This window comes from Lemur catta, chromosome 7, assembly GCF_020740605.2.
Source record: "Lemur catta isolate mLemCat1 chromosome 7, mLemCat1.pri, whole genome shotgun sequence".
Lineage (NCBI taxonomy): Eukaryota > Metazoa > Chordata > Mammalia > Primates > Lemuridae > Lemur > Lemur catta.
The window spans coordinates 95,814,487-95,837,118 of NC_059134.1; the positions used below are offsets into that span (position 1 = coordinate 95,814,487).

The 22,632-nt window shown below is 34.5% G+C and overlaps 3 protein-coding genes across 3 annotated transcripts; all 3 read left to right on the forward strand.

Moving 5' to 3' along the window:
• Nucleotides 1–6,482: 6,482 nt before the first annotated feature.
• LOC123642124 (olfactory receptor 1020-like) lies at nucleotides 6,483–7,481 on the forward strand. Its single transcript, XM_045557035.1, has one exon. The coding sequence runs from the start codon at nucleotides 6,483–6,485 to the stop codon at nucleotides 7,479–7,481; it is 999 nt and encodes a 332-aa protein (XP_045412991.1).
• Nucleotides 7,482–13,776: 6,295 nt separating this feature from the next.
• Nucleotides 13,777–14,715, forward strand: LOC123641833 (olfactory receptor 1030-like). Its single transcript, XM_045556765.1, has one exon. It carries the CDS (start codon nucleotides 13,777–13,779, stop codon nucleotides 14,713–14,715), a length of 939 nt encoding a protein of 312 aa, XP_045412721.1.
• A 3,187-nt stretch (nucleotides 14,716–17,902) lies between these two features.
• On the forward strand, nucleotides 17,903–18,938 carry LOC123641834 (olfactory receptor 5M1). Its single transcript, XM_045556767.1, has one exon. The coding sequence runs from the start codon at nucleotides 17,963–17,965 to the stop codon at nucleotides 18,908–18,910; it is 948 nt and encodes a 315-aa protein (XP_045412723.1). The 5' UTR covers nucleotides 17,903–17,962; the 3' UTR covers nucleotides 18,911–18,938.
• Nucleotides 18,939–22,632: the final 3,694 nt, after the last annotated feature.

Below are 22,632 nucleotides of genomic sequence, written 5' to 3' on the forward strand. Positions count from 1 at the left end.
GTTATATGTCAAAATCCTAACACCTAAGGTGGTAATATTAGAAGGATCTTTGCAGTTAATTAGATCATGATACATATTACTCATTAATGTGATTAGTATCTTTACAAAAGAGGCCTAAGAACGCTTGTTAGCTTCTAACTTACAATTCATGGATGTCTCTTCACTCTCTTAATTGTTTTTTTTTTTTTTGATGCACAAAAGCATTTTAGTTTGATGCAATCCCATTCACCTATTTGCTTTTGTTTCATATGCTTGTGAAGTCCTACCCAAGATATTATTGTCCAAACCTATGTTGTGAAGTTTTCCCCTATGTTTCCTTCTAGTAGCTTTACAGTTTCAGGTCTAACATGTAAGTCTTTTATAAATTTCAAGTTGATTTTTTATATATGATATGAAATAAGGATCCAAATTCATTCTTCTGCATGGGGACATCCAATTTTCCCAACACCATATATTGAAGAGACTGTCCTTTCCCCATTAGGTACTCTTGACTCCTTTGTCAAAAATAAATTGTCTGTGAATACTTGGGTTTATTTCTGGGCTTTCTGTCTTTTTCGATTAGTCAATGTGCCTATTTTTATGCCAATAACATGCCGTTTTGATTACAATAGCTTTATACTATATTGTAAAATCAGGAAATATCATGCCTCCAGCTTTTTCCTTTCTGCTCAAGATTGCTTTGGCAATGAGTCTTTTCTGGTTCTATATGAATTTTGGGATTGTTTTTTCCATTTCTGTGAAAAGAGTCACTGAACTTTTGATAGGGATTATATTAAATATGTACCTAGCTTTGGGTATTCTTCCAAACCAAAAACATAGGATATATTTCCATTTATTTTTGACTTCTTCAATTTCTTTCATCAATGTTTTACAGTTTTCTGTGTGCAGATTTTTTACCTCCTTTGTTAAATAGAATTCTAATTATTTAACTATTTTTTATTTTACTGTAAATGGGATTGTTTTCTTAATTTCTTTTTCAGACGGTTTGTTGTTAGTGTTTAGAAACACTAGTAATTTTTGTATGTTGATTTTTTAAACTGCAATTTTACTAAATTTCTTTATTAGTTTAACAGGGGTTTTATTTTGTTTTTTGGGTCCCTAGGGTTTTCTACAGAGAAGATCATGTCTTTGGCAATCAGCAACAATTTCATTTCTTCTTTTTTTACGTGGATGCCTTTTACTTTTTTTCTTGCCTAACTGCTCTAGCTAGAACTTTCAGTACTATATCGAATAGAAATGGTGAGAATGGGCATCTTTATCTTATTCCTGACCTTGGAAGAAACACTTTCAGCTTTTCACAATTGATTGATATTAATAGTGAGCTTAAAATACATGGTCTTTATTGTGTTGAGGTGCATTCTTTCTATAACTATTTTGTTGAGAGTTTTTTAAATTAAGAAATGATTTTGAATTTTGTCAAATTTTCTGCATCCATTGAAATGATCATGTGGTTTTCTTCCCTTGTTTTGTTAAAATGGTATTTCATATTTATTGATTTACATATTGTTAAACCATCCTTGCTTGCATCTTTGTTATAAATCCCACTTGATCATGGTGAATGGTCTTTTTAATGTGCTGTTGAATTCAGTTTGCTAATATTTTGTTGAGGACTTTTGCATCTGTGTTCATCTGGCATATTGGCTTATAGTTACCTTTTCTTTTAGTGTCCTTTCCCAACTTTAATACCATAGTAAAGCTGGCCTCAAAAGAGGAGTTTGGAAGTATTTTTTCTTCTTCAAATTTTTAAAATAAATGGCCAATAGATATATGAAAAAATGCTCAACATCTCTAATTATAAGAGAAAAGCAAATTGAAGCTGCAATGAGATATCACTTCATACCTGTTAGAATGGCTATGATATAACAAGTGCTGTCTAGGAAGATGTGGGGAAAAGGAAACTTTCTATACTGTTGGTGGGATTATAAATTAGTACAGCCATTTTGGAAAATAGTATGAAAATTCCTCAAAAAACTAAAAATAGATTTACCATATGATCTAGCAACCCCACTTCTGTGTATATATATCCAATGGAATTAAAATTGGTATGCTGAAGAAATATCTATATTCCAATATTGATTTCAGCATTATTCACAGTAGCCATGATATGAAGGCAACCCTGTGTCCCTCAATGGATGGACAGATAAAGAAAATGTGGTATAGAAACACAATGGAATACTATACAGCCTTTAAAAAGATGGCAATTCTGTCATTCACAACAATATAGATAGCACTGGAGGACATTATACTAAGTGAAATAAGCCAGGCAGCAGAAGACAAATACTATATCATCTCATTTATACATGAAATCTAAAAACGTTAGTCTCTTGGAAACAGAGAGTAGAAAAGTGGTGGAAGGTAATGGGGAAGGGAGAGATGGGGAAAGGGGAGATGTTGATCAACGGGTACAAAAACTGGAGACATAAATTTTAGTGATTTTTGCACTGTACAGTGGCCACAGTTAATGTATTGAATGTTTCAAAATTGCTAAAATAATAATTTTTAACATCTTCACCACAAATAAATGGTGAGGTGATGGATATGTTATTTAGCTTTAGAGAATCTTTCTATTAATACAATGAATACATAGGTCAAAACATCATATTTTACCCTATAAATAAACACAAATCATATTTGTGTGTTAGAAAGAAATGAAGGAAGGAAGAAATGAATAAATTGAGGCCAATGAAAGTGAAATGGTATGTTTAAGTTCACTAGTAAGTTTCAGTGCCAGCTGTGCTGTTTCCTTATAAACTGTGTTTAGCTGTTACACAGTATGAGATGTTATGTAGTAAGTTCCAGATTCCTAAATTTAATTAACTGCCTGGCATCTGGAGACTTTGGGCTTATGAAAGGATTGAAAAATCAGTTTTCCCTACTTAGTTATTAGACTTCTATGATACAATCTCACCTTTTGTATTACTAGGAGGGACTATACTTTAGAATTATATGTCATTGGGAATAAAATATTCTTCTCTGTGTTAAGTTACAAATTGCATTTTTAACTATACTTTCTTAGTTTGTGCTTGAAGCAAGAAAATGGACACCTGTTATGACGTCACTCATAATTCATTCAAAAATATTTATTGAAAAATGTGGAAAAATAAAAAAAATATTTATTAACATGTGCTAGAGATACAGCAAGTAAGAAAACAAAGTCTCTTATCTCATTAAACTTATGTTTAAGTAAAGCAGATTTTATTGCCGATATCAAATTTATTATACATGTGTGCATTTGACATGAGTATACGTGTTGATTTAAAAAAAGTAGAACAGGCAATGGAATAGGGAGGGGTGGAATCAGTGAGGAATCTCTGTGATAACATTAGAGCAAGTCTTCAATAGAGATAGTATCGTGTGAGTGTTTGTGGAAGAGCTTTCTGAGTGGACACATAGTAAATTCAAAGGCCTTGATGCATCATCCTCTTGGATTTGCTACAGGAATTGCAAGGAGACAAATATATGTGCACCGGTGGGAACAAAGTAAAGGAGGAAAAGAACTGCAATCAGGAAGATGTTGGAAAGAGTGCCAGCTCACATAAGGCCTAGCAGTTAATAAAAAGGTTTTGTACTTTACTTTTTCAAATAACCATGTAATAGTTGTCTCCACCCAGCTTCAGACTGCAAGTTGCATGAAGGAATGGATAAGATTAATTTTGTTGGCTACTCTTTGTACCATGGATAACGTCTGCTTCATGAGACAAATGTATTAATAGCTCTTGAGTGAATGAATAAATTAATGAATGAAGTGAGAGCCATATTCTAATAGAAATGAATAAGGATTGTATTTTAAGTGGAATTCTGAAGGTTGAAGTCAGAATCTGGCCAATCTTGTAACATTTAATTCAGTGATGTTCTTAATGAAGCCTCAGGATCATAAGATACATTTTGTTCTTCTCCAAATTTGTAAGATACTCTCCCAGGTGTAATTGTTTCACTGGGGAAATGCCTGAGTGAAAAATGAATTCAATTCTTAATTGTGGATTAGCATATTTCAGACTTTAGACTTTTTAGTGTTTGCAGAGACTAAGTCTCAAGAGAATGATCACAGCTTTAATAAGCCTATATTCTGCCTTAAGAAGCAGCGCATTCTACCCTTTGTTGAATTAATTGACCACAGATGAATCTGCCCTCATATTCCTTTATGGCACTTGCATAATTTTTCAAAGCTGTATTTCTGACTGTTGTCAGAACAGAAAACACGTATTACTACAAAAAATAAATGAAACAAAAGCAAACTGATACATACTACAAATAGTGAATATTTCCTGAGGAACAAAGGTAAGATGATTTACTGTATCTTAAGTTGTTCAGATGTCTAGTTTCAAGAAAACTTAAAAAAATTCAAGAAAGTCACACTAAATATCTCAAATTGGATGTCTGAAACATTGAAATTTAATGTTATCAACTAAACTATGAATACGCATTTTTTTTAGAAGAGAGAAATTTAGCATCACTATATACAAATGATAAATTTTATTAAACATATCCATACACACACATAAATGCATGCATACATGTACATTTTCATGAATGTTCATGGTATGAAAAACAGAAAAATTAATTTTGTATATAAAGAGTGCCAAAACACATGACATGTAATTCTCTCTGAAGGGCAGTAAATAAAATAATTTTAGGCCATTAGATGTATACATTGAGAAACTGATGGCAATTTTCAGCCTTGATCTTGTAGTTTAGTTGTGTTAGCTCTATGACATTGAGCAAGTTACTATCTCTGAGTCCAAATCTATGTCTTATACAACAAGGATAATTCTACCCCTATTAAATTTGTTGTAAATCCATGTGTCCATGAGCGATGTCTTGTTGGCAATGCCTAACATGTAGGGAACTCCATATATATTTCTCCGAATATGAATCTAAATTATGTGCACCTGCTAGGTAAACAGAGTTACTAAAGCTAAATAAATTTCTTTTCTCATATATACATATAAATATATATCCATACACATATAGGATCATATATATCATAGAAATATGGTACATTTTATCAGTTTATGCATTTATTACATATATAATGTTACTGTATTTGTGTATATGTATGTGTGTGTATTAAAAAAACTTCAAAAATGGATGCAATATTTTAAAAGTGATTTTAAAAGAGTTTACTTCATAGGGTAGGGTTTTAGCTAATTTTAGAGATAGGATGGTCAGTTAAAGAGACCATTGCAGTAATCTAAGTAAAAGATGATGCTGACTTAAGACTTGATGGTAGAAATGAAGCTGGTAGGAGGTAGTTGGCTCAGGAGATAGATCTTTTGAAGGAAGAGCCACCAGAATAATCTAATGGATGGGTTATGGACTGTGTGAGAAAGATAAAAGATTATAATTTATCCAATATTTATCTGTCTATGTGTTTAATTTCATGACAGCGAATGAAAGTATAGAGTTCTCATTGATTTCATATGAGGAATGCTATGTTTGAAGCAAATTAGGGGAGGGCATTAGGAATTCACTTTTGGTCATGTTAAGTTGCTATTTGATATCTGTGTGGAGAGTTAAGCAGTGGAATTAGAAGTCTATGATATGGAAAAGCAGACAAAGCTGGGCATATAAGTTCAGAAGGTAATAAGTATATAGATGGTATTTAAAACCTTAAGACAGAACAAAATCACCAAGGTGGAGTGGAAATAGAAAACGAGAAAGATCAAAACAGCTCTGAGCTATTTCGACATAAGGAGTAGGGGAGAAGAGGAAAGAGGACTGACCCATGTGGGAGGAGGAAAACTCAGAGACCCTGATGTCCTGGAAGAGCGGAGAAAGAAGCCTTTCAAGGAGAAGTAAGCAATCAGTTATTTCAACTGCTATTGATAGATCAAGAAAGATGAGGGCTGAGAATTCCCCACTGGATTTAGCAATATAAAAACCAGTGATGGCTTTCCCAGGAGTGGTTTCCAGGGAGTGATGGAGGGAAAAACTTGATTAGAAAAGGCAAAGAGAAAACAAGAAATGCAGAATTCAATACAGCTACTATAGTCAACTGTGTCAATATGTTTAATTACCAAGGAGATGGCAAAGGAATCTGATGACAGGCAGTAGAATCAAGAGAGGAAGAGAGAAAAGTTGGGAGGTAGAGTAGGATATGGAAAAATAGCAACAATTATCAGAGCCTCACACACACACACACATAGACACATATTTATTTTTAAAAATAAGTTAATGCTTACTTAAGGGATCTTTTCTCCTTTCCTTCAATGAGAAAACAAAGAGTTGTAATACATATGTTTTCAGATCATCTTGGAAGTAATCTTAAGCACTGAATGAACTATTTAATTTCCAGGTATTTTTTTGTACAATTCATTTCATTGGTTTCTTTCTTTTCTTTACATAAATTTTATTGTGTATATTTTAGGTTTATGACATGATATTATGGGATACATATAGATACAGTAGATATTAATATATACTGGTAATACAATGGTTACTATAGTGAATCAGATTAACGTATCTCTCATGGTTTCTTTCTTATGCCAGCAAATAAATTATTCATTCTGAGACAAGATATGAACAACTTTACAACAGTGTCCGAATTTATTCTCCTGGGATTCAGGGATCATCCAGAAATACAATGTCTTCTTTTTGTTGTATTCCTAGTTGTTTATATGATCACTGTTGTAGGAAATCTTGGAATGATCCTATTAATCAAGATCGACTCACGTCTCCACACTCCCATGTACTTTTTCCTCAGTAACTTGTCTCTTGTTGACTTCTGTTATTCTTCTATCATTGCCCCTAATATGCTGGTGAATTTCTGGGTGGAGAACCCAGTCATTTCCTTCAATGAATGTGCCACTCAATTCTTCTTCTTTGGCTCCTTTGCTGGCATTGAGGGTTTTCTGTTGGCTGTGATGGCCTATGACCGTTACGTGGCCATCTGCAAGCCTCTCCTGTACACGGTCTTGATGTCCCCCCACCTCAGTGCCCTCCTAGTATTGACTACTTATCTTGCAGGCTTTATAAACGCTGCCATTCACACTGGCTTCACCTTCCAGCTGTCTTTCTGCCATTCAAATGTCATCAACCACTTTTTCTGTGACATTCCACCGCTCCTGAAACTCTCTTGCTCTGACACACATGTCAATGAGATTGTCATTTTTGCTTTTGCCAGTTTTAATGAACTGAGCTGCCTCCTGATGATTCTGCTTTCCTACCTCTACATCCTTGCTGCCATCTTGAGGATTCATTCTGCAGAAGGGAGGTACAAAACCTTCTCCACTTGCGCTTCACACTTGATGGTGGTCACCATCTTCTTTGGGACAATCTTGTTCATGTATCTGCGTCCCAGCTCCAGCTACTCTATGGATGAAGACAAAGTGGTGTCTGTGTTTTACACGGTGGTCATCCCCATGCTAAATCCTCTCATCTATAGTCTGAGAAACAAGGAGGTCAAAGCTTCCTTACATAAAATTTTTCAAACAACTTCTTTCTGCTTCTCTACTTCAAATCATCAAACCACGGGATTTTAGGACTGTGGAGGAACTTACAAGTGACCAAGTCCACCTGCATTCACCCTGGCTCCATTTCACTGTCATTAGCTTTTTTCTGATAGTGGAGTTGGACCAAATGTTCCAAGCATCCTGGAGAGTCTGGTCACTCTGTATAAACCCCACTTATTCTACAGAACTTAAATGCTCAAAAATAATCAAATGGTACATTTCAACACTTTGTTCATAGGTATAAATCCCAGCATTAGAATTACTGAGACAGAGAAAGGCTGGGTGACGAAATGAATAATTCCATCTTCTTCCATGTCTGAGAGCTCCTTGACTGGATGGCGGTTGAACTGCTGGAGAAGAAGGCATGAGGAATAGGCTGAGCTACATTATGTCCAGAGAGGAAAACAAGGCTTAGAAACTACGTCATGCCCCTGGTGGACCAGAGGGAAATACCAGAACTAAACCCTGCTGGTAGTGCAGTAAACAGTTTAACCTTAAAGAACTAGAGCAACATGAACATTGTTTCCCTAATGCCTTGGCAAATAATCATACATATCTATTTTACTGATCGCTGCAGTTTGGTTTGGATAAGTTCAAATCTTTCAGTTTATTTGACCAATACTTTTAACTGAGATGTCACTTTAGCAGGACTGGATTTCTCTATAGATAGTGATCACAGACAATATGAACAATAAACGTTTTCAACTGGTGGGGATTGTATAAAATAGTTTGCATGAACCTAGTGTATGTCCTTCTTTAGAAGACTAATTGTCTTCTAAATAGAAAAGTAGTCACTTAAAAGTGTGTAAGGAATAATTTTGTTTTCAGTGTTTTTGGTGAGAAATTAAATCCAAATCTTATAATTTTATCCTTCTTTAATTTGCTTTTCAGATATTGCACATTAAAAACACATGATTTTCTTGCTCTACCAATGGTCTTGTCCATCCTGTCATGCTTTTTTCTATGGAGATCTTCACATTTCAAGTCACAGCCCAAATACTATCTCCTTTGTCCTTCCAAAAGCAGAGCGTTACACATGCATATTCTTGTGGTTCTATAGATAATGCAACTTTAACAAGATCTTAGCCACAGAAACAAATCATAATACAGCATAATGTTTGCTAACATAGTCTGGGAACTGTGTCAGAAAAGAAACCTATTTATATCCATTTCTATGCATTCATAGTAGGCCATCAATAAAAGAAGATAGCTGTTTATAATTAAGCAGGATCATGTGTTTAGTTCTACTCAAGAACTTATTTCTACTTGAATACTTAGCAGATAAGTTTTTTTCTTTCAATTCCTATGTCATCAATATTAAGCATCACTGTCTAGAGTAAGAATTTGTTAATGAAAAGAGCAGTGGGTAGGAAAGGAATATAATTTTACTGAATAAATGTACAGTGGACTGCAGTCACTGTGGTAGAGCAAGACTTCCTCTGGCAACTTCCGACCCCACCCCTGTCATAAACACACAAACATACACAAATACACACATACCACACACCATTTGCATCCAGTAGACATTTGAGCTGTATCAGTGGTCTTAAAAGTGTACATTTTTATTCAACCATATCGATTTTAAGAATCTCCCGAAGGCATAAAAATAAACCTGATTGAATGTGTTCATGGTAATGTTTGTTTTGTAATGGACAAAAAGGAAATACATGATATATAAAATACAGGTAGCTGTGACTTTGCACGGAACCCTGTTAACTGAAAGCTGTCCTTACTTGAAATGTGATCTTGCTTTGCAAGATTCCCAGTTACCACAGAATCACACAAGGTGAGGACTGCCTGCATTTAGTAGCCAGCAAGGGACAGGCATCTGCCAGTCAGAATAGAAGCTGGTTGTATATAACTAGGACAGCTGCAAAGTTCTGCTGGCTGTGAACAAAAAGAAAAGAGTGAATATTGGGTGAAATATTTTTGCATTATAATGTTATATACCATTTAGGTTAAATAACATGTAACTGTTATAAGGCAAATTATTTTACATAGTATTTTATGAAAAAAGAAAAGTTCTTCTAAGTGAAGTATCACAAGAAGGGGAAAACAAGCACCACATGTACTCACCATTAAATTGGTACTAATTGATCAACACTTATGTGCGCATATGCAAGTAACATTCATTGGGTGTCAGGCAGGAGGGAGGAGGAGGAGGGGATGGGTAAATTCACACCTAATGGGTGCAGTGCTCACTGTCTGGGGATGGGCACGTTTGTAGCTCTGACTTGGGCCATGCAAAGGCAATCTTGGAATATCATGAGGCTTCAATTTAGGTGTAAAATACCAAAACACTGAAACCAAATTATCATGTATATTAAAGCAGCTGTTATATTAAAATAGTTTGTGGATAAATAAGAGATGGAAATAATATGTAAAATTATATAACTAATAATTATGAATAATATTTTAGGGACAAAATAATACAAATCACTTTTGAAGGAAGGGAAAATTCTAAATCAGGAATGAGTATCTCCCATTAAGAAGGAAATCTATTTGATTAAATGAGGTTAATGAAACAAACCACCTGGTTATAAAATGGGGTAAAATATTTTGTTCTTTGATTAAATAATAAAATAAATTCAAAATAAATAGACATAAAATTTCACCAAAGGTGTCATGAGAAAATGCATCTGAAGTTAGAGATAATGAGTTTCTTTTGAGAGGTTAATCTGCTTTCACTGAAGGCAACTATGCAACATATCACATGAACATAAATCATTTTCTTATTCAGGAAATTCATTGTACATCATTTCACTTTGCTAATCAGGGTAGCTCAGAGATGCGCCAGCAGGAGTTCTGCTTGGAGGGATGCAGACACTCTAGCACATATAGCTGCACACATCTAGCACATATTCCTGTTTATATTCAAGCAGGAAGGGAATGAGAAAGAAATTAAGGTACTTCTCTCTCCTTCCCACTTTTGACTTCTTGCTGGTTTCTCTCATGGGCAAAGTTAGCTGGAAACCAGACACCAAAAATCTCTATTGATGCAGTCCACAGGGGTTAAACTGCAGGTAGGCAAGGTAAAGAAGAGAAGAAAAGACAATAGATCTGGATGGGAGTAGAGTGATAAAGGGAGAATCACCAGCACACCGATATTATCTGTAACCCACAATGTTCTGTAGCTGTGAATTATCATCCCTTTTAAAAAGAAGAAGGTACAAAGCTCAAAATCATTAAATAACTAGTCCAAGTTTAGAAAAGGTTAATTGATCTTCCAATGATTTTCTAGACTTTAAAACTTTCTCCACGTATCATCCACTATTCTGTCTTATAGGTTGTAAACAAGAAACTTAATATTTACCCAAGACAAAAGTATTAAGTCATTCAAGAGTAAAGTAAAATAAATAATGAATCCCACTGCTTCTTCCATCTCAGGAGATTTGACTCCCTGATGACAGTGAGGAGTGGGAAAAACTGATGCCCTCAATGAGCTTAGGATTTTCAGATGAATGGAAAAATAGTGGTTGTTCCCAGTGTGATTGGATTTTTGCTAGAAATAATTGAACCATAGGGGTTTGGTCCTTATATGACAATTCCATTATAAACTCTTCAGGTACTTCATATCTATTCTGTCATTTTGAAATCACTCTTCTCTCTCAGGTAGGATTACACTTTTCAAAAATATTTTGGAATCTAGATTTAAATATTTTAATAAATAAAAATAAATTGAACTGAAATATATTCTAATGAATTAGCAGATGTGTCTATGAAAATGCTACTATTCTGTGTTTACAGAACGGTCTTTACAGGGTGTTTACATAATGGTATGTTAACTAGACCAAAGAGAACATTAACTTTATCAGTACTTATTGACTGCCTCCAATTGGGAAAGCACTAATCTAGGCACTCTTGAGTCTACAACCAGATTAGGTGACATCCTTTTCCCTAAAGAAGCTCACACTTTGATGTTGAGCCTTGTTGTAGACCAGACCTGTATTCATTCTTCAAATAATACTAGTAGTCACAGCTTAGTAAGTGCTTACTACATGCTAGACATATTTTAAAAGTGTCCTTTGAATTAACTTCCTCATCTGGAGGGATTTGCTATTATTAGCCAAATTTTATGAATGAGGAAAGTGAAGAACAGAGAGATTAATCATTTGCCTTAGACCACACGGCAGGAAACTAGAGGGCCCCAGATTTCCATCCAGGAAGTGTGACTGCAAACTCTCAGGGACTGTTATACTGTGCTGACGCTCAACAATCAATCATGCTTACTTTCTAGCTTCTTGATGAAAAAAAAAATATGTGGTATTAAATAATCTTTCTGATTTTTTTGACTTAACAATGCTAATCTTTATCATTATAAACATTGTATCATGTAATGTTCTGTACCCACTTCATAAAAAATGAGCTGCTTTTAAGTTCATCATAGATATTAATTATTTAAAGTTAATGAAAAATACACTTTATGAAGGAACCTTCCCTGGATTTATTTTCCCACTTCAAACTGAACCTGACAACATGCCAAGCAGGCACCGCCCTTGTGAAAGCCAAAAACCAACCTTCTGGACTCTTTGAAGAACTGAGTAGTGGCAGCAGCATTTATGTGAGACTGTCTCAGGGTATGGCAGATATCAGGAGGGCACAGCCTCAGATGTCCCCAAAGCCACTTCTGTCCACTTGCAAAAGCTTCTAAGACATCCTTACTCAGATCAGTAGAATGTTGTGTGGTTTTTCTTAGATGTCAGGCTATTACCCTAAAATACTCAATTAAACTATCTGGACTATTCATTGTTTGTATGACTTCATTTCCCCATAGTGCAAAGATGGAGATATTAATTATTTTGAATCTTGATTAATATTTCCATAAATAGAAGCTAATTAAAAATACTTATTCTAGAGCCAAAAGAATATTTTTATATTTGGCAATTATTATTAAAATTCAGATGGGTCTTATTAATTCAAAGAAAGAAAAACACAAAATAATTTTGATTCCACTGATTTAGGATTACTTTAGTCAATAAGTCCGAAGTTATCATGTACAAAATGGGATAATACAATAGACAAGATTCTTGAGCGTGGAATTTACAAAGTGCCTTGACAAGTGACCTGTTTCCAGTTTTAATGTGGTAGTTATTTTAAAAAAAAGTCAGTATAACATTGCCAACTCTGGATATGCGTCATTGAAGGAGAATTTTGATCCTCCCATAATCTTCATGGTCACATTCATCCTGCCCAAATGTGGAGAGATAAACTTCATGATATTTTAAACACAGTCTCAGATGTATGGTTAATATGATTATTATTTCACTATGATCTGTTACATGTTTTAAAGAACTTATATTGAATTCACATTATGTTTTGCTTATTAATAATTTTGCAAGAGTTAGAATGAGTAGATTTAAAAAAATCATTTTTGTTTGAAGATATTCTCACCCAATTTTTCCTTATTGCACACTTCCCCAAAGCCTTTTGATACACTGTGTTTTTCCTTAAATGTCCTCTCATAAGCATTTATACCATCAATACATGTGTATGTGTATACCCATATACATATGCATATGTATATTGTTTGTGTATTTTCTCTCTGTGTGTGTATATATATTTTACACATAAAAATATATTGTTTAAGATTTACTTTTGTTCCCCAAGAGCCAATTTATGCCTTGGGGAACAAAAGGTAGAAATACACCAAACAAAACAAACAAACAAAAAATCCTGAGCTGGATCTTAAAAGTTAAGAATAATTTGGTGATACGAGGGCCACCTGAGGTAGACTACAGTGGACCCAATGGGCATACATTACAGGGTGAGGGAAAAGTTTGCAAATGATCTTGGGTTCAGAGGGGCAGGTAAAGAGATCCTTGCTCTATAAGGATATGCACCGTATATCAATTCAACTTCCTTACGTTCACTCAGTTGTGAGAAATGTAGATGAGTTTCAATAGTTGATACTTTAGATATCACATCCAAAGATATATTGTAAAACAAAGAATTTCAATTTTAAAGTAAAATGATGTTAAAACCCATATGTTCAAGGAAAGTGTAAGTGAACACATATGAAGAAGACTTGCAGAAAGATAAAAGATAAGGCTCTTTAAATATGAAATGACTTGAAGAAAAGACTGGCAGAAAACCATTTAAAACATGATTGCCTTTTTATATGAAGAGCTCTATATTAACTTAGATGTTTAAACCATCAATCACATGCTTACTAGGCTGTTTATTTATGCCACATGTATTTATAAGTTTGAGAGAAGAGCAAGACATATCAGATGACACCATGGGGGTAATAGATATATGGCAAAAGCCAGATGCATTTATTTTTATTTCCTTTTCTTTAGTCCTCATTAGAAGCCAAGCAAATACAATGTTAAAGAAAAACTATACAACAGTGACTGAGTTTATTCTCCTGGGACTGACAAATCAAGCTGAGCTGCAACCTGTCCTTTTTGTGGTATTCTTAGTAATCTACCTTATCACGGTCATCGGCAATGGGAGCATGATTCTGTTAATCAGAAGTGACTCAAAACTTCACACTCCGATGTACTTCTTCCTCAGTCACCTCTCCTTTGTAGATCTCTGTTACACCACCAATGTCAGTCCTCAGATGCTGGTTAACTTCTTATCCAAGAGAAAAACCATTTCCTTCGTTGGCTGCTTTATACAATTTCACTTTTTCATTGCCCTGGTGATCACAGACTATTATATGCTCGCAGTGATGGCTTATGACCGCTATGTGGCCATCTGCAAGCCTTTGTTATATGGTAGCAAAATGTCCAGATGTGTCTGCCTCTCTCTCGTTGCTGCTGCTTATGTTTACGGCTTTGCAAACGGTCTGGCACAAACCATCCTGATGCTTCGTCTGTCCTTCTGTGGACCCAACGAGATCAAGCATTTTTACTGTGCAGACCCACCCCTCATGGTCCTCGCCTGCTCAGATACCTACGTCAAAGAAACTGCCATGTTTGTGGTGGCTGGTTCCAACCTCACCTGCTCTCTCACCGTCATCCTCATCTCCTACATTTTCATCTTCACAGCCATCCTGCGCATCCGCTCTGCTGAGGGCAGGCACAAGGCCTTCTCCACCTGTGGCTCCCATCTGACGGCTGTCACCATCTTTTACGGGACGCTGTTCTGCATGTACCTGAGGCCCCCGTCTGAGGCCTCTGTAGAACAGGGGAAAATCGTAGCTGTTTTTTATATCTTTGTGAGTCCTGTGTTAAACCCGTTGATCTATAGCCTGAGGAACAAAGAAGTTAAAAGAGCAATAAAGAAAGTTATCCAAAAGAAACTGTTTGTTAAATGAGGTAGATATTTTGGTCACAGGTCACATAAGGTATCCTTATTATCTAAGTAATCATTTTAAATCATTTGATGTTTAATTTAATAATTAAATTATTGAGTTTTTTTTTCATCATTTATGTATGGTATTTCGAAGTATGTCAAATTATTAGCTACAGTTCACAGTACCATCTCAGTGAATTGAAAAAAAAAATAGAAACTCAAAGATAAGCCCAGATGGCATTGTTATTGTTCTATATGATCAATAAAGAACAAATGACTCCATCCACAGCACTCCTACTGGTACACAGTTATAAAAGACAGAATTATCAAATACTATGGAAACAACAATTCATTCAATTTTTATAGTGTTTAATAACTTCCAAACTATTTTTCAGAAACTTGTCAACCACAGTGAGGCTTTTTCTTTTCTCTTTTACAGAAATTATATAAAAATGAGAATCATTTGAGTATGTCTCATATTATTACTCTAATGTATATCTTTAGAATGATATTACTGATCCAATAAAATCCTCTTTCAAAAGGCTTTTGATGAAATTGCTAAATATCCTTTGGAGTTTTTTTTTTTTTTTGCTTGTTTTACCAATATGAATGCCCACCAATATGTGACCTCTCTTCTTCACTCTTTCATTACCATTACCTGTTCATTTACTGTTCTCTTTAAATGAATAGAGTGAATTTGATGTTTTATCTATACATATGTTTATGGGTATTTGTATATGTTTTTGTATGTGTGTTTGTGTATGTAGTTGATAGCAAAATAACCTTTTTATTTGTTTATTGCTTATTCTAATTTTTCCATGAGAAATCCAGGTCCTTTGCTTTGCTTTTCTGTTCTTCCTAAGACATCTTTTCTTTTCTCAAGATTATGAAAAATTTTTCTTTTTTTTTTTTTTCTAGAGCACTTGTAGATCTAGCATTTACATTTAGGTCTATTATTTCCATTAAGTTAATTTTGAAGTATAGTGGGTTTATTTCCAGAATCTCTGTTCTGTACCATTAATCTGTTATCCTTTGATCAACACTTTGAGTACTCTAAGTTCTTAGTAACTACTAGGTGTATGATATTAACTCAAGAAAGAGTTTTACACATACTTATTACATGTCTCTAAGTAGACTTCAGAAACCAGTTTAATTATATTTGAAGACATTAAATATTTAGTTAATATCATTTTGCTTCAGTTGCAATGACCAATTGATATAAGTCTGCTAGAATAAATGAGATACATAATTATTACAATGGTCAGATAATTGGATACATCGTACTGGCTGTGTAAATTTAGGTAGTATAGGAGGGCTGTCCAGATAGTAGCCAGCTGTATAACTGTTCTCATTATACTAACAGTGGCTGGATACTTTCCAGAGAGCCCTTGTAAATTATCCAACATTTTTTGTTCTCTTTCAAAAACAGTTTTGGCTAACCTAAGTATTTTTTATATATCATTATTTATTTAAGAATCAGCTTGTCAAATTTTTAAAAAACTATCTGAGCATTGTGACATTTGTGTAGCTAATGTCCTTCCAGAAGACATGCATCATTGATCATTGCATTTGAAGGAAAAGTGACATGAACTAAGGAATTAGTGTCCTCAAGTAATGTAAATAAAGTTTCCTAAAGGCTATCTAGGAAAAACAAAATAAAATGAGGATGTATAAAGCTCTTTGAGTTAGTGTCATACATGTAGCTAAATTTTGTATTTTCTAGTCTTACTTGTTGTTATATAAATAAATGAACATCCCAGTGCTTATGGTGAAAAACTGAAAACTTTGATGTGAAATTCCTTGTGTTTACTATATTAAAATATAAAACTTATCTACTCATGTTTTGTTCCTTCCACATTATTGACAATAATGACTCATTTCTCTATTTGTGCTAAAATGTCATGGGCACATACACCAAGCAGGGTACATACGTTGTTACACAGGGATTTCATCCTCAAAGGAGGATCTTGCTCCTCAAGCATCAAGCTAAAGTTATGCCCTTGAGAAACCAACAAACAAAAAATTTAATTGGTTATTTAGAATTAGTTTTAAAATACTCAAGGGAATATACCTAAGAAATATATTATAAACCTTCCCGACTTGTTTTTATAAAATACGGTCAGTTAACTTTTCAGGTAAGTCTTTTTCTACATTTTCATTTGTTTACTAAAAATACATCTTTCTGTGTATGTGGAGATTCTAACCATATGTTAATATATCATTGATTTTCTAGAAGTCAATTATCGTGTGCAAGTTTTTCTGATGTATATGTGAGAACTAAATAAACAGTGGCTTTAGGGTAAATTTTTGAAGAGTAATTTTTACAATCATACCTTATTTTCACAAAGGACTGAGAGAGAGTGCCTGGAGCTGGAAGTTTAGTCCCCTTTTAAACATCATCTGTTGTTCACTAAACAAACATTTCCATGATTGGGTTAGTGGTACAAAAATGAAAACCAAAAATATTCAGACTCATTCTCATATACTGGAATTGTTTACTTACAGTTCAAATGTTATCTTTTCAGAAAGTCTTCTCTGAGTGCTCATCTAAAAGCATCCTACCTTCACTTTTTTTTCATATAAATTGTTTTACCTTAAATTATATTATATATTTTTTCTATGTGTTTAATATATTTCTTGTACTATAATGTATGCTCCATGAAAATGAGAAATTTGTTAACTGCTGTAACTCCAAAAATTAGAAAGGAAAAATTATCAAGCTCTACAGGGTACATGAATATGTGGGTGGATAAAATTATAAAGGGAAAACAGTTTATGACTCTGAACAGTCCTAGCCATACACTGAGATAAATTTCACTAATTTAATATTCTTTTTCTGAATAAAATTAAGCCAGACAACTAATAGTTTTAAGTTAACATGGTGTGATAAACTTTATTTCTATTTTGTGTCTGAAACAATAGGGTGTCAGTTGGAGGGACCCTGGAGATCGAACGTCCTTCATTTGTTCATCTAAATGATACGAACAACCTGTTGCTTTTCATAGCTGGTTTTCGTTAATTGCAGTTTTTTTGTTTCCTAACAAAGTCAGAAAAATTTACCAAATGTGGAGTTGTCCCAAATAGCAGGTATAAATGAATGAATGTCTGAATATATATTTATACGTGTGTGTATGCATGAGAAAGAGAGAATGTGTATGTATCTGTGTGTGGGTATGCGTTTGTGTGAGATGGAATAAATACAGAATCTGGATCAGACAGAAATCCTCACACACAGTATTTGTCACTTTCAGTTTTAAAGGGATAAGAAGATGTTCTCCCCAAACCACACCATAATGACAGAATTTATTCTCTTGGGACTCACAGATAACCCCGTGCTAGAGAGGATCCTGTTTGGGGTGTTCCTGGTCGTCTACCTAGTCACGCTGTCAGGGAATCTGTGCCTGATCGTGCTGATCCGGACCGATTCCCACCTCCAAACTCCCATGTATTTCTTCCTTGGCCACCTCTCCTTTGTAGACATTTGCTATTCCTCCAATATTACCCCAAATATGCTGTACATTTTCCTCTCAGACCAGAAGACCATCTCCTACGCTGGATGCTTCACACAGTGTCTTCTCTTCATTGCTCTAGTGATCACTGAGCTTTATATCCTTGCTGCAATGGCATTGGACCACTACGTAGCCATTTGCAGTCCTCTGCATTACAGTTCCAGGATGTCCAAGAACGTTTGTGTCTGTCTGGTCACAGTGTCTTATATGTGTGGCTTCCTTAATGGACTGTCTCAGGCACTGCTGACATTTCATCTATCCTTCTGTGGCTCCCTTGAAATCAATCATTTCTACTGCGCTGATCCTCCCCTTTTAATGTTGGCCTGCTCTGACACCTCTGTCAAAAAGATGGCGATGTTTGTTGTGGCTGGCTTTACTCTCTTAAGCTCTCTCTCCGTCGTTCTTCTGTCCTACCTTCTCATTTTTGCGGCTATCTTGAGGATGCGTTCTGCTGCAGGCAGGCACAAAGCCTTTTCCACTTGTGGTTCCCACCTGACTGTAGTAACTCTATTTTACGGAACCCTCTTCTGCATGTACTTAAGGCCTACATCAGAGAAGTCTGTGGAGGAGTCCAAAATAATTGCAGTCTTTTATACTTTTTTGAGCCCAATGTTGAACCCATTGATCTACAGCCTAAGGAACAAAGATGTAATTCTTGCCATGCAACAAATGATTAGAGAAATATTCTTTCATAAAATTGCACTTTAGGCATTAGTTTATTTGTAATCACTAAGTGCCTGTGATAACACAGTGACCTTTTTAAATGAACAAACCTACTTCTCTATAGTCATGATTTGTTTAACATCATGGACTCTCAGTAACCACTTTAGTTTCTTCTCAAAACACATGGTACCAGTCTCGATGTTGGGATTAATTCTAGGGCATATAAAAAGGTGTTCTTATTCTTTGTAATCATCATAATGCCTTTTGAATGGCTCTGCTATTCATGTCCCAGCTGGAAATAGCCTTTTCCTTTTTTTTGCTAATTAATTATTTTTTAATTGTAAAATAAAAAAAATATATGTTTATCATATAAAACATGATTATAATGTGTTTTCAAATATGTATACTTTGTGGAGTATCTAAATGAAGCTAATTAATATATACATCATCTCACATACTTATCACTATTTGTGGTGAGATCAATTAAAATCTACTGTCTTTGTGACATTCAAGCATACAATGCGTTAACTATAGCCACTGTGTTGTACAAGAGATCTCTCAAAGTTATTCCTCCTGTTAACCAAAATTATATACCCTTTGACCAACATCTCCTAACTCCCCTGATACAGACAGCCCCTATGAGTTCAAGATTTGTAGATTCCTAATAAAGTGAGATCATGTGGTATTTGTCTTTCTGTGTTTGGTGTATTTTACTTAACGTAAGCACAATGGAATACTATTCAGCATTAACTAAGAAGGAAATCCCATCATTGGCAAAAATGTGAATGAACCTGGACAACATTATGTTAAGTCTTTCTCTTTTCTGAAAGCTCATAGTGGTAGTCTCAGTTTTCTTTATGGACAACCTTCTCTAGATTTTATTTATCTTCCTCTTTAGATTTTAGTTTTCTTCTACCAGGCTGCAGTTGCTCTGAAAATAAGAATTAATATTGATTTCAACTTGGTAACATGTAGAAATCTATAAAATTTAGAGTGGTCCATTAATGTTTAAGAATGAATTTTTGAATGAATAACTGAAAATTGATATTAGGTAGAAGTAGTGATTTTTTTGTCTTTCATGTAAAAAGCAATGTTCACATTTTCACTAGTCACATAAGATCATTTTTTCTCATGTATTAAAATGGAAAATCCAAGGACACACCTTTTAGACTCTGATGATTAATTTAACTAAAATCAGTTCTGGTAGACTTATTAACATGGGCCACTTATACAAAGGTATGTTCAGTTTATAATTCCAGAGATATATTAACTCAAACCATATTTCATCTGGTCCTGACTACATAAGCATTGAAATCAGACCAAAGTCCTAGTACTTTCAGACCAGATTCATAATAATATTATTATAAATAGCAATAAAAAATAGTATAATAGTGTTACATATTCCATAGGCCTACGCCAATCTTCCTTTCCTAAACTTCATTCATTGTTAATCCTTGACATAATAAAGTGCATATTATTGCAGCAAGAAACAACCCAAAGTGACCTATAAAGTCAACACAATTTCTATCAAAATACCATTGGCATATTTTACATTAATAGAAAAATCAATCCTAAAATTCATATGGAGCCACAAATGACCCTCAATAGTCAAAACAATCTTGTGATAAAAGAACAAAGCTGGAGGCATTATACTTTCTTATTTCAAAGTATAAAACTATATAATTAAAACTGTAATTACTGTTACTGAAATACATATATCATGAGAAAAAAACTATATAGACCCATGGAGAGATAGAATGCCTAGAAATAAACTCACACATATACAGTCAAGTGATGTTTAACAAAGGTGCCATGAATACACAATAGGAAAAGGTTAGTTTCTTCAACAAATTGATATCCACGTGCAAAAGAAGAAAAGTGGGCCCTTATCTTATACCATACACAAAATCAACTCAAAATGGATTACAAATTTAAACATAAAACCTGAAACTGTACAATTCCTACAAGAAAACAAACGGGAAAACTTTCATGACATTGGATGTGACAATGATTTCTGATATATGACAACAAAAGCAAAAATAGACAAGTGGGACCACATCAAATTAAACACTTCTGTACCACATGAAAAAGCAACTTTTGAAATGGGGGAAATATTTGCAAACTATATATCTGATAAGTGGTTAATATCCAAATATATGAGGGACCCCTGGAATTTAATAGCAAAAATAAAAAGCAATAAAAAACACAAAAACAAATATCCCCATTAAAAAGAGAACAATGGACTTGAATAGACATTTCTCTAATGTTGCCTACAGGTAAATGAAAAGATGCTCAGCATCACTAATCATCATGGAAATGCAAATTAAAGCCACAATGCAATATCAACTCACACCTATTAGTATGGCTATTATCAAACAAGCAAAGGATAAAGTTGGCAAGGATGTGGAGAAATTGCAATCCATTTACATGGTTGGTAGGAATGAAAAATGATGTAGTGGCTATGGAAAACAGTATGGAGATTCCTCCAAAAATCAGAAATAGAACTATCATATGATCCAGCAATCTCACTTTCTAAATATATATTCAAAAGAATTGAAATCAGAATCTAAGAGAGATATCTCCACTCCCATGTTCATAGCAGCATTATTGAAAATATCTAAGATATAGACACAACACTAATGTGCATTAGTGGATGGATGGATAAGACCATGTGGTATATACACACAGTGCAGTATTACTGAGTTTTTAAAAAGGATATCCTGCCGCATGTGACAGCCTGGAGGAACCTGGAAGACATGGCTCTAAGTGAAATAAGCCAGTCACAAATGGACAAGTACTGCATGATTCCACTTTTATGTGGTGTCCCTAATAGTGAAACTCACAGAAGCAGCCAGTGTAAAGGCGGTTGCCTGGGGCTGTGAGGAGCAGGGCAAGAACAGTTCCTGCCCGAGATGTACAAAGTTTCAGTCTTGTGAGATGATTAAATTTTAGAGATTTGCTTTAAAACATCCTGCCTATAGTTAACTGTATTTTGTACTTAAAAATTGTTAAGAGAGTAGGTCTCATGTTAAATGTCTTATCACATTCATTTTTAAAAAGAGCGAGATGAAACCTCCGTGTGTCTTCCACAGAGCTCACAGAACAAACACTGATAAATGAGAAATTATGGAAAATATGCCAGGCATATGATTAGCTTCTTGAATCCAGAGTGTTCCAATAAAACCCAAGAGGGGTGATTACAGATGTAACACTCATCGCTGCTACTCCTCAGGCCCTTTGAGATTTGCTTTAAGAGAAGGTCCCTACCTCCCACATCCTGGTATAAATGTGACTATAATTTACAGCTTAGAGATGCATCAAGAAACTTCCTTAATCAGATATTGAGAAAATAGATGTATGTCAGAAACAGAAGTAAGTCCTTTTCTTTTAACTTCTTTATATTTAGTAAAGAGGAAATTATGCTAAAACCTCAAACTGAGATCCGCAAATGAAATACTTGTGCCTTTCTTAAGAATCAGATTTTCCTTAACTTTGCAAATCAATCGGGAACAGGATTCTTGATTTTTAGCTCTGAAAGAAGACATGCCTTCTCTCAGCAGCTGTGTGCAAAGAAGTAGAGAGGGAAGGTCAGCTGTGAAAAGTATTAATGGTAATTCTAACGGCACATTACATGCTGGCAATATTAAGATTCGGTCACTTGAAAATTGCTTGATAAAATGTCACTATTATGTTTTTTCTATTCACCTCAAACGCATTTCTCATCTCCACTTTTATAAGCTTAAATTGGCGATATTATATTTTTCCCT

What these genes read in the sequence shown, in the direction of transcription:
- LOC123642124 (XM_045557035.1), top strand. Translation starts at nt 6,483, where the DNA reads ATGCCAGCAAATAAATTATTCATTCTGAGACAAGATATGAACAACTTT.
- LOC123641833 (XM_045556765.1), top strand. Translation starts at nt 13,777, where the DNA reads ATGTTAAAGAAAAACTATACAACAGTGACTGAGTTTATTCTCCTGGGA.
- LOC123641834 (XM_045556767.1), top strand. Translation starts at nt 17,963, where the DNA reads ATGTTCTCCCCAAACCACACCATAATGACAGAATTTATTCTCTTGGGA.